This window comes from Malus domestica, chromosome 10 (genome assembly GCF_042453785.1).
Source record: "Malus domestica chromosome 10, GDT2T_hap1".
Taxonomy (NCBI): domain Eukaryota; kingdom Viridiplantae; phylum Streptophyta; class Magnoliopsida; order Rosales; family Rosaceae; genus Malus; species Malus domestica.
The window spans coordinates 30,377,748-30,390,349 of record NC_091670.1 but is presented as its reverse complement, the minus strand read 5'-3'; the positions used below and the strand labels follow the sequence as shown (position 1 = coordinate 30,390,349).

Sequence of the window (12,602 nt, the reverse complement as noted above, 5' to 3'; positions counted from 1 at the left end):
TGACAGAGTATAAGTAAAGTATAGTAAGGTAAAGTAAGAGTTATACCATCAAAGGTAGCCACCTATACTGAGATTTGTCAAGAATCCTTGTCGATACAAAGTTCAGCTGCTAAAACCTGGAGGGGCGAAAAACAAAGGTGAGTGGGCTCGAAAATAAAGTTTTATAAAAACCTTTCTAAAAACATTGTAACCCTTCGCCGTAAAACAAGTATAGTTTCCAGAATATACTTAATACGTATAGTATAAAAATACTTACCATAACCTGTACAATCTCAAGAATTCATTATGGCACAATATCTCGAAACTATGGGCATGACATCCAAAATCACAAAATCTCAATAGTAATATACGTAAAATCAAGTGCTCATCAATCTATGCTAGCACACAAGTCGGAGTCGCCTAATGCAACCTATACGACAGGACTAGGTGTAATTATAATATACGCTCTAGTGCTACAATCACGTAAAGACTGCGTTATTCATGGTCACCTACGAGTCGGAGTTGCCTGATGCAACCTGTATGACAGGACTAGCACCTACTTGGATCCAAGTCGATCGAGGAAAATTAGTTTAAATTAGTTCTAGTTTTGGTTTTAATTTATTCACATTTTTTAGACTAAAGTTTATAAGAATTAGCGAAATGATGGAATTTATGAAATATGCTACATCTTACGGGATGCACATGTATGCTTATAATCTTTGATGCCATAATTATATCTACAACTATGAATGTTAGTATGTTGACTAGAATTATTGAATTGTTATGGCATGCTTATATTTATGTAGTATGCTCATCATTCTTGCACCCCGGTGTTAGTACTCGCCCAAGGCCAGGGCTAGTCTTTCACGTGTTTGTTCACCTCTACACCACACGCTCGCCTTGGATCTAAGTAAGTGCCAGTCCTATCATACAGGTTGCATTAGGCAACTCCGACTCGTAGGTGACAGCGAATAGCCCCAGTCTTTACGTGATTGTAACACTAGAGCGTAGATTATGATTACACTCAGTCCTATCGTACAGGTCGCATTAGGCGACTTCGACTCGTGTCCTAGCATAGATTGATGAGCATCAGTTCAGTCGTACAGGTCACATTAGGCGACTCCTACTCGTGTGCTAGCATAGATTGATGAGCACCTGATTTTACATATATTACTGTTGAGATTTTGTGATTTTGGATGTCCTGCCCTTAGTTTCAAGATATTGTGCCGTAATGAATTCTTGAGATTTTGCAAGCTACGGTAAGTATTTTTATACTATATGTATTAAGTATATTCTGGAAACTATACTTGTTTTATGGTGAGGGGTTACAATGTTTTCAGAAAGGTTTTTATAAAACTTTATTTTTAGGCCCACTCACCCTTATTTTTCGCCCCTCCAGGTTTTAGCAGCTGAACTTTTGTATCGACGAGGATTCTTGGCAAATCTCAGTATAGGTGGCTACTTTTGATGGTATAACTCTTACTTTACCTTACTGTACTTTACTTATGCTCTGTTATTACATGTGAAATGGGTTCATTCCCACTCACGGTGCACTCTTATATTTAGGCACTTTTAGATTTAAATTTATTCACATTTTCCACTACACTACACTTTATGGCTTCGTCATCTTCCAGGTGTCGGCCAACACAGTTCAATTCGGAGTCCAAGTGAGCATTCCAGGTCTAGGTGTGTCAATCCATGTGGCAACACATGATTAGCTTTGTGAATCCCACATGAGTTCCAATTCATCATACTAAAAGATTCTTTAATTATTCCTTGTTATTTCTTTTTGTTATTTCTTCTTATTCTTCTTCCTCCACCTCTAAATCCAATTCATATATATTTATTTAATTTTTATAATCAACCCATGTAATAGGTTAATTGTATTTATCAACCTATATGACATATATATATTTTTTATAATCAACATGTATCACCGATTAATGTATCTTGCTTGTAGGAGTATTACGTTTTTGTATCTTTTAGTTAGATTTCATATCTCGTTATAAATATATTATCTATTGATGTATTTGTCGTATGCTGTGCAGGTGGATTTATGTTAATATATTAGTTTTTTTGTTAGAAAATATTAAGTAGATTAAAAATAAACTAATTTTTTAATTTTGAGAAATTCAAAAATACAATAAAAAAATGCATGAAATTAATTTTTTATTTTATTTATCTCTAGTATTGAAAAGAATGTAAAATGAGTTTAAAAAAAAAATAGAAACGAAGATAAGGTAATAATGGGCCAGAACCTAATTGTATGTTAATTTTTGGACCCATATCTAAATGCTCCTAGATTTTTAACGAAGTTGGGTGACAAAAATAACATCGATGAGTAGAGCTAGACATAAGGAACAAATATGATGAGCCACTTAATACTATGGTGTATAGTCTAGTGATATTTATCTTCACTTGTAAGTGAGATGTCTTACGTTCGATTCTCACCAAAGACGAATTTGAACCACATTATTACTAGCCAATTGTGAGGCTTAGCCTAGTCACCCACCTCCGTAGTATATATAATATCGCTTGTTCAAAAAAAAAAAAAAACAAATATGATGAATTTAAATAAAAGACCATCTACTTAGTACTACGGTCCAGTGATATTCCTCTTTACTTATAAGTGAGAGGTCTTAGGTTTGATTCTTGCCAAATACGAATTTGAATCACATTATTGCTAGCCCATTATGAGGCTAAGCTCACCCCTCCCTTTAGTGTAGATAATATTGTTTGTTCTAAAAAAAAACATGAAAAACCAAATTGATGAGTTGATAAAACATAAAGGATTAACTGAAATAAAAACTTTTATAAACGAAAATTGTTAAATTGAATTTAAGAAAAAGAAAATATGAAGATGACAAAGGATGAGGAGACAACATGTTAGACCATCTCTAACCGAGGGCTGGCCAGAGGGCTCGTTTTAGCCCTCTGGCCCTCCAAGATTCCCCAAGATATTAATATTTTAATGAACAGTACAGGGCCATATTGGCCTCCGTCTCCAACTGAGGGCCAAAGGGCCAGAGGGCTCGTTTTAGCCCTGTCACAAAAAACCGTCTCCAACCGAGGGCCAAAGGGCCATAGGGCCAAACATAATTTATTATTTAAAAACTACAATTTAAATTCAAATCTAACGGCTAAGTGACATCATGCTGACGTCAGCTAGCCGTTGGATTTGAATTTTTTTTTTGCTATAAATAGGGTGGATATTGGGCTATAATTCACACAACTTTAAATTCAATCTATTTCAATTCAATCTCTTGAATTCAATCTCTTTCAATTTAAGTTTGCAATGAATTCCAACTTTGGATCTTCATCCAATTCCAATATTGGGCTATAAATAGGGTGGATCTTCATCCAATTCCAATATTGGGCTATAATTAGGGTGGATATTGGGCTATAATTCACACAATTTTAAATTCAATCTATTTCAATTCAATCTCTTGCAATTCAATCTCTTTCAATTCAAGTTTGCAATGAATTCCAACTTTGGATCTTCATCCAATTCCAATTGAGGGTCCTCATCCAATTCCAAATTGGAAGCAAAATGGGCGCAAATGAGATGAGAAGATGAGGAGTCTGATGAAGAAGTTCAAGTAAGGCGCAACAAATAAAACATGGCTACGGCCATGGTGTGTCAGCCAACTGAGGAACAACCTCAATGAGGTGGCTCTGTTGCTGGTCGCTCTTACAAACCACGAAACAGAGCAATGGCGCATGCCAATCTGATGAACAACTATTTCAACCCCAACTCGGTGTACACAGAAGAGGATTTCAGACATCGCTTTCGGATGAGGCGTCATGTCTTCGAGCGTTTACTTCGTGATGTCCAGCAGGTCAATCCATACTTTCGACAGAAGCGGGACAGAGCAGGCCTCCCTGGTTTCTCACCTCATCAGAAGGCTACTGTTGCACTCCGAATGATGGCATATGGCTCCTCAGCTGATTCGATAGATGAAACCCATGGTATGTCTGAGTCTACATGCCTTAATACTCTTGAAGAATTTTGTAACACAATTGTTCAGGTTTACAAAGACGAGTACCTCCGAGAGCCAAATCAAGAAGATCTAAATCGGCTCTTTCACAAAGCTGAAGACCGTGGGTTTCCGGGCATGATAGGGTCATTAGACTGCATGCATTGGGATTGGAAGAACTTTCCCACTGGATGGCAATGAGGCTTTAGCGGAAGGTCGAGAAAGCCAACTATTGTGTTAAAGGCAGTTGCCTCATATGACACATGGATCTGGCATGCTTTCTTTGGAGTCCCTGGATCCCAAAATGACATTACAGTTCTTGGGCGTTCACCCCTCTTCAATAACTTGACGGAAGGTAAAGCACCTCAACTTGACTACTACATCAACGGTCGTGAATACAATATGGGGTATTACTTGGCAGATGACATCTATCCAAAGTGGGCAACACTTGTCCAAGCAATTCCAAAACCTAGGAATGATGCAGAAAAGTTGTTTACCTTACACCAAGAGGCATACCGGAAAGATGTTGAGAGAGCTTTCGGTATTCTACAAGCACGGTGGAAGATTATCAGCGAACCGGCAAGAGGGTGGAGTCGAGAAAATTTGAACTCCATCATGATGTCTTGCATCATATTACACAATATGATAGTGGAGGATGAGCGAGATGGGTATATTGATGGAGAGTCCGATGATGACCAAGAAGATCCAAATAGGTCAAGAAGGGCTCTAGCAAAAATATATGATGGGCCTAATTTGCCTTTCAATCCAAGAACTGGTAGTATCTCTATAAATGAGTATATGAGGCGCTATAGAATGATACGTTCTCGTGCCACAAATAAGTACCTACAACAGGATCTTGTTGCACATATTAGGGCCAAAAGAAGCATGGAGTAGGCTTTTAAGTTTTATGTTGTTAAATGTTTTTAAAAATGTTGTTTAAGTTTCATGTTGTTAAATGTTTTTTTATGTTGTATAATTTGTATGTTGGTTAATGTTATTTAATGTTGTTTCATATTGTTTAATGTTGTTTCATGTTACTTAATTTAATTTAATGTTGTATAAATGGCCTAGGAAGTTATAGGAAAAAAATAGAATTGAAAAAAAATATGAAACAAATTTTGTGAAATAGAAGTTATAGGAAAAAAATGGAATTTAAAAAAATATGAAACAAATTTTGTAAAATAGAAGTTATATGAAAAAAAATATGAATCAAATTTTGTAAAATAGAAGTTATAGGAAAAAAATAGAATTTCAAAAAAAAATTGAAACAAATTTTGTGAAATAAAAGTTATAGGAAAAAAGTGGAATTTAAAAAAAAATATGAAACAAATTTTGTAAAATAGAAGTTATAGGAAAAAAAAATATGAAACAAATTTTGTAAAATAGAAGTTATAGGAAAAAAAAATAGAATTTAAAAAAAAAATTGAAACAAATTTTGTAAAATAGAATTGAAACAAAATATGAAACAAAATTTGATTCATATGAAAAGGAAAAAAAAAGGGAAAAAAAGGGGGAAAAAAAGAAGTTTAAATTCATAAAAAAAAAAAAAAGTTAATACAACGGCTACTAGCCGTTATATTAAAAAAATTCAAACTATTAGTGTCGGTTAATTAAAAATAATTTTTTTTCTTTTGAATAACTATTACTGTCGGTTATAACAGATAATATTAAAAAATTCTTCTTTAATGCTGTCGGTTATAACCGACAACAATAGGAAAACATTAAAAAAAAATAGCCAGCCCTCCCTGATCCCGTGGGGCCCTCCCAGATTCCAAAGCCCTTTGGCCTAGCCCTCGGTTGGAGACAGTTTTAGGGCTATTTTCGGCCCTCTGGCCCTCTGGACCCTTCGGTTAGAGATGGCCTTAATATTCTCAAGATTGCAGTGCAGGTGGTGAATAAGAAATCCGCTAATCGAATCTACTTCTGTAATTCTGATGTTGACACACCGCACGAATGGCACTGTTTCCCCAGACCTGAAGGCCCCACATCTACCAATTGCCACGTCATCACGAGCTCGAGAAATGGCAAAACGATAAAATTAGAGTCCTCAGTTCCATGTTTCAGAAATTGTCTCTTTGGTCAATGACTTGCAAATAATTACTAAGCAGGATCTCATATTTTATTAACCATTTGTGTTTAAACCTTAAATTATCATAAAATACTTCAGCATTTAGCCTTTTTTAACGGAATGGGTGAAGTGAGATCAAAATAGTTGAAAATATCAGTTTCAGGGGGCGAAATGAGACAAAACCAATTTTAATGGGTAAATTGAGATTAAGTGGCAGTTTCATAAGGCAATTCCACTACTACAAAAGGGTGTTATAGTGTCAGTAGGTGGTGTCGCTTTAATCTAATATAGTGGCGGATAAGACAGTTACGACACTAACTGAACGTGACGTCGAATTTACTGTCGCTTATAAGCGTCATAAAATGTTTATGTCGCTTTTAAACCGACGTAAACATACATTTTAATAATTTTTAAACACTGGTGTCGCTTTTAAGCGACATAAAGTATTTTTTAAATACTGGTATCGCTTTTAAGCCACATAAATTATATATACATATATTAAATTAAATTTTATACCCCAAAAAACTATAATAATTATATATATATATATTAAATTAAATTTTAAAAATTGATGACCATTGGATTGGCTTAAATATACATACGATTCAATTGCTTAAGTGTTATACATACAAAATAAATAAATTTAAATCTACTTAATAAATAAATATATATATATACACACACCATGGAACTTGATTGGATACGAATTCTACGAAACTAATTTCGACGGTTATAAACGAAAAATCACGATTTAACGGTTATTTTAACTCCGATTTTGATGATTTTTTACAGTTACACTCCTTGACCCTATATCAATTCAATAAATGAATTTGATCTTCAATTTAAAATATTTACACTAGGGGATACCACAAATTTTATGTTATACTTGATGAAAGTATAAATAAAACTCTAAGTGTTAGTGAATCTATCGTTTTGATGAGATACATATCATACTAAACTAATTTCAACGATCCAACCGTCAAATTTGTTTGTATATGCTTCGAGATCGCATACACCAAAAATCACAAAAAAAAAAACATTCAGAGATCAAATAACGGGGACAAAAATTTTGACAGTTATAAACGAAAAATTACAATTTAACGGTTATTTTAACTCCGATTTTGATGATTTTTTTACAGCTACACTCCTTGACCTTATATGAATACAATGAATGAATTCGATCTTCAATTTAAAATATTTACACTAGTGGATACCACAAATCTTATGATATACTTAATGAATGTATAAATAAACTCTAAAGTGTTAGTGAATCTATCATTTTGATGAAATAAGCATCTTACGAAACTAATTTCAATGATCCAACAATCAAACTTGTTTGTATATGATTTGAGATCACATACGCCAAAAATCGCAAAAAACAAACATTCAGAGATCAAGTAATGGGACAAAACTTTTCGACGGTTATAAACGAAAAATCACGATTTAACGGTTCTTTTAACTCCGATTTTGATGATTTTTTATAGCTACAATCCTTGACCCTATATGAATATAATGAATGCACTCGATCTTCAATTTAAAATATTTATACTAGTGGATACCACAAAATCTTATGTTCTACTTACTTAAAGTATAAATAAACTCCAAGTGTTAGTGAATCTATCGTTTTGATGAGATACGCATCCTACGAAACTAATTTCAATGATCCAATTGTCAAACTTGTTTGTATATGCTTCGAGATCGCATATGCCAAAAATCACAAAAAACAAACATTCAGAGATCAAGTAATGGGACAAAACTTTTCGATGGTTAAAACGAAAAATCATGATTTAACGGTTATTTTAACTCTGATTTTGATGATTTTTTACAGCTATACTCCTTGACCCTATATGAATACAATGAATGAATTCGATCTTCAATTTAAAATATTTACACTAGTGGATACCACAAAATCCTATGTACTTAATGAAAGTATAAATGAACTCTAAGTGGTATCCACTAGTGTAAATATTTTAAATTGAAGATCGAATTCATTCATTGTATTCATATAGGGTCAAGGAGTGTAGTTATAAAAAATCATCAAAATCAGAGTTAAAATAACTGTTAAATTGTAATTTTTCGTTTATAATCGTCGAAAAGTTTTATCCTGTTACTTGATCTCTGAATGTTTGTTTTTTGCGATTTTTGGCGTATGCGATCTCGAAGTATATATAAACAAATTTGACGGTTGGATCATTGAAATTAGTTTTGTAGAATGCGTATCCTATCAAAACGATAGATTCACTAATACTTAGAGTTCATTTATACTTTTATTAAGTACAACATAAGATTTTGTGGTATCCACTAGTGTAATATTTTAAATTGAAGATCAAATTCATTCATTGTATTGATATAGAGCCAAGGAGTGTAGCTGTAAAAAATCATCAAAATTAGAGTTAAAATAACGGTTAAATCGTAATTTTTCATTTATAACCGTCGAAAAGTTTTGTCCCGTTACTTGATCTTTGAATGTTTGTATGTATGCGATCTTGAAGCATATACAAACAAGTTTGACGGTTGGATGGTTGAAATTAGTTTCGTATAATTAGTATCCCATCAAGTTCAATGGCATATATATTTATTAAGTAGATTTAAATTTATTTATTTTTTACGTATAACACTTAAGAAATTGAATGATATGTATATTTGAGCCGATCCAATGGTCACCAATTTTTAAAATTTAATTTAATATATATATATATAATTATTATAGTTTTTAGGGGTATAAAATTGTTAAATTAATATATATAATTATTTTAGTATTGTTAAATCAACAATGAAAATTTCCATACAAGGGTTGGCGTGGAAGAAATTCATTTTCTTGAATCATTACCGTTGCCTGTCGAGTTCGTTAATCATGCAAATGCCGACGACGAGCTAACAGATGATGACAGGGAAGAAATATATTAATTATTTTATGTATTAATTAGACTATGTTTCAATTTGTGTGTGACGATATCTTATCATAAAATTATATTTATGTTTTTTTATTAAGTATTATGTATAAATTAAATTTTATTTATTAAAATATTATATCAGATAACATAAATGCTTATTTTTAAATTTTGGGTTAAACTTTAATTTTTTTAGGCGGGAATTTTCCCGCTTGTTTCAACACCACTTGCATGTTTGTCAGGCTCACGTCGGTTTGAACTGACATAACGTTTTCTTATTTCCACGCAACCTGCGATGACTGTATGTTTTTCAGGCTCGAGTCGGTTTGATCTGATGCAACATTTTCTTATTTCGACGCCACTTTCCTAAGTTTGTTAGGCTTACGTCGGTTTTAACCGACGCAGTTTTTCCCTTATTTCGACGCCACTTGCCTTTCAGTAAGTGTGTCAGACTACTTGACTTAGTGTCGGTTTTAACCGACGCTAAGTCCAAATATTTCGACGCCAAGTGCATTTCAGTCAGTGTGTTGAAAAGAAACAATAAAGCTCAATATATTAGGGTAACAATACAGTCCTTATTTCTCATCTCTGAACCCTTTTCGAAAACCTGTGTTGACGTAATTTTTTTACAAAATTTATTCTTCTTGAAATGGGTAGTGGCCGGAAGGGCAATATTCCCCAGAGGGTTCTTCTCCCCCCTGTGTATGGAGCGTCATCTTTCAGCAGCTGAAAAACTTCCAGTGTTACCAGTTTCAGTTCGCCATCTTTCAGCAGCTCAAAAAGTTCAACATGCCACCATTAACGGCCTCGGAGGAAGCTCCCTCACCGGAACAAAGCTCGTTGTGAACCCCACTCGCCAGAGCATCATAACCAAAAACATCAGGTACTAAATGGATATTTGAAAATAGTAAATGCTTGTTGTCTCTTGTTCTTATATGCATTGTGATGGGTGTGTAAATGCTTGTTGTCTCTTGTTCTTGTATGCATTGTGATGGGTGTGTTGAGTAATATTACTAGTGTGGTCTGTGGTGGTTTAGGTGTGGTGCTGTGGTGGCCAAGTACGGAGACAATAGCGTCTGCTTTGACCTTGAGGATCTGGGCAACACCACCAGGAAGTGGGATTTGTATGGTTCAGATGCGATGATGATCCAGATGTTAGTGAATATTTTGGTGATTTTTTTGGTTGTTTAAGAAGAAAATGAAAAAGAAGTGAAGAGTGTTAGACCAAGTCGTTAGTCTGTTTGTTTTACTTAGTTTGAAGTGTTGTTTTTTATTTCAAACTCTTATCTCTTTGGAGTTGGATAGGCTTAGGACTTTGTCAACGTCTTTAAGCTTTCTGTTTGTATATTTGAATTTCAAACCTACCATGTAAATTGGGTTTTCAAACCCTGAATGTAATCTGTATATTTGGTTATAAAAATATGCAACCCAAGCTTTTCTGGGTATGCAAATTGATGTGAAACAACTTTCTTCTCAATTTTACAAAACCTGCAGTTCTTAAGTTTGTATAAAGAGCTAGCCTCAAAAGAAGTGAAGTTTTGTTGATTTTATGGACGACAGCAGCGTAATTGTTTTATTTATGGAGATGTTAGGTAATGTCTGTTACAACCGACAATAGATCGATTATTTTATTTATTTAACTTACGTGATGTCACATGATGTCAGTTTGGACCGACAGTAAGTGTGACTTTTTTATTGTTTGTTTGTTACTTAATGTCAGTTTTGACCGCCATCATATCAGATTTTCATGTCGCTTAAAAGCGACGTAAGAGCCTATCTCGTTTTTAAGCGACGCTGTTGTTCATTTATATTTTAGATTACTTTGCTTCTTGGTGGCGGATTAAGGGGTTTAAGCGACGTCATTACCCTTTTTTGATGGTAGTATTGGTGTCGGTTTTTCTATGCGACATTGCACGATTTAATGTCAGATTTTTATCAAAAATCCGACATTAATGGGTGTTTCTTGTCGGTTTTTCACCGCCACTGATGTGCCATTTTGTAGTAGTGTTCAATTAATAAGCCTATAATTAATTGAAAGTTGAAAGGTGAAACATTAAGCGATTCAAATCTATTCTTATTGACTTGAAAAACAAACTTGTGTAATCTTTCTATTGCACTTCCCAGACTTCTAGACACCGAACCCTAATCGGCTAAACCTTTTGATTTTTGTCGCATTCCCAAAACAAACACCAAATAAACACCATTGTTTATTCTAATCGGTTGCCTTCTTAAATAGACAAAACTCTCAAACTCTCAATCTTAGACTTTTGACTGCAAATTGATAATGTAATCGAAGAGAAAATGTATCATTTTTATAGTTTTTCTTTTTGAGTTATTGAGATTTTTTTCTATATTATGGTAATGGACCAATGGTTTGGTATTATGTCATAAGAAAAATTGAATGAATTTGTTAGCTATTTTACCAATTGGAAAAGAATTGGTTGAAAAATTAGATTATATAAACTTAATTAATACACATTTGCGTCTAAAAACGCGAGATGTATAATATTTAAGTAATGCTTGTGTTGATGCACAAAATCAGTAAGGACTTTGGTACAACAGAAAGTGTTAAGTTTGTGACATTCGCTAGATTGCTCCGGTCACTAGTATGGATAAGTATGTAAATGGATAGAGATAGGGAAGCAAACACAAGATGTATGTGGTTCACCCAGATTGGTTACGTCCACGGAGTAGAGGAGTTTTCATTAATTTTGAAGGGTTTACACAAGTACATAGGTTTAAGCTCTCTTTTAGTGAGTACAAGTGAATGATTTAGTACAAATGACATTCGGAAATATTGTGAGAGAATGATCTCTATTTATAGAAGAGAGTTTCTAGTTTCATTCTGACATTGATATGTGTCGTGTTGTGATTGACTTCTGATGTTGACACGTGTCGCGCTATGATTGGTTTCTGATGTCGACATGTGTCACGTTGTGATTGGCCTCCTGGTTGGAGGGAAACTCTTCTGGGTCCTTGACGGTATAACGTTGACCGGTGCTCAGTAGTTTCGGGATTGGTCAAGTATGATACAAACAGTGCTCCCCTAAGTTCCCGAGTGAGGGAAGCTCCTTGGTTGGGGACTTGCAAAGTCTAAGCCATTGAGTAATCACAAAACTTCTAAGTACCGAAGTGTGGTATCATTGTCACTTGCCTTATCTGTCTCATATGTAGATATGGCATCTTTTCTGGAAGTACTTTTCCTCCATCCAGGGGTGGTATCTTTAACCGATGAAGATGCACAAGGTAATGTATCAATTTCACTTGAAGCTTACTTATAGTTTCAGGCTTGGTCAAGTGCGATACAAACCCTATAGTAGGAGTCCCCCAAGTCGCCAAGCTAGGAGATTTGCCGAAGGAGGTAACAGACAAAGTAGCAATCAGACTTCCAAGCAAGCAACCTGGATTGGAGGTTCGACTTCAGCTTCCGGTTGATTGTTCTCCTTCTCCTTGTGTCATAAACAGCAACAAGGATAAGGAGAAGTAAATAGAGAAGAAATGATATAAGATACTTTTTGCTTTTGAAGAAGTAACTTTCCACAGGCTTATTCTTGAATTGGGCTGGAGGGTTTTCTGGTTTCCTCCAGAGTATAAAGCCGACTCAAGAATTTGAGGGTCAAAACAAGTCCATCAAATCTAGAGTACATTCGACCCTGATGATATGGGATACTTTTGATGTTGACAAAG

At 34.3% G+C, this 12,602-nt stretch overlaps 1 protein-coding gene across 1 annotated transcript; it reads left to right on the top strand.

The window, feature by feature from the left end:
- The first annotated feature begins 3,692 nt into the window (after nucleotides 1-3,692).
- Nucleotides 3,693-4,157, top strand: LOC139188674 (uncharacterized). The gene has a single exon (XM_070806336.1). The coding sequence runs from the start codon at nucleotides 3,693-3,695 to the stop codon at nucleotides 4,155-4,157; it is 465 nt and encodes a 154-aa protein (XP_070662437.1).
- Nucleotides 4,158-12,602: the final 8,445 nt, after the last annotated feature.

Excerpts from the sequence above, each read along its gene's own strand:
- LOC139188674 (XM_070806336.1), top strand. The coding sequence starts at position 3,693 with ATGGCGCATGCCAATCTGATGAACAACTATTTCAACCCCAACTCGGTG.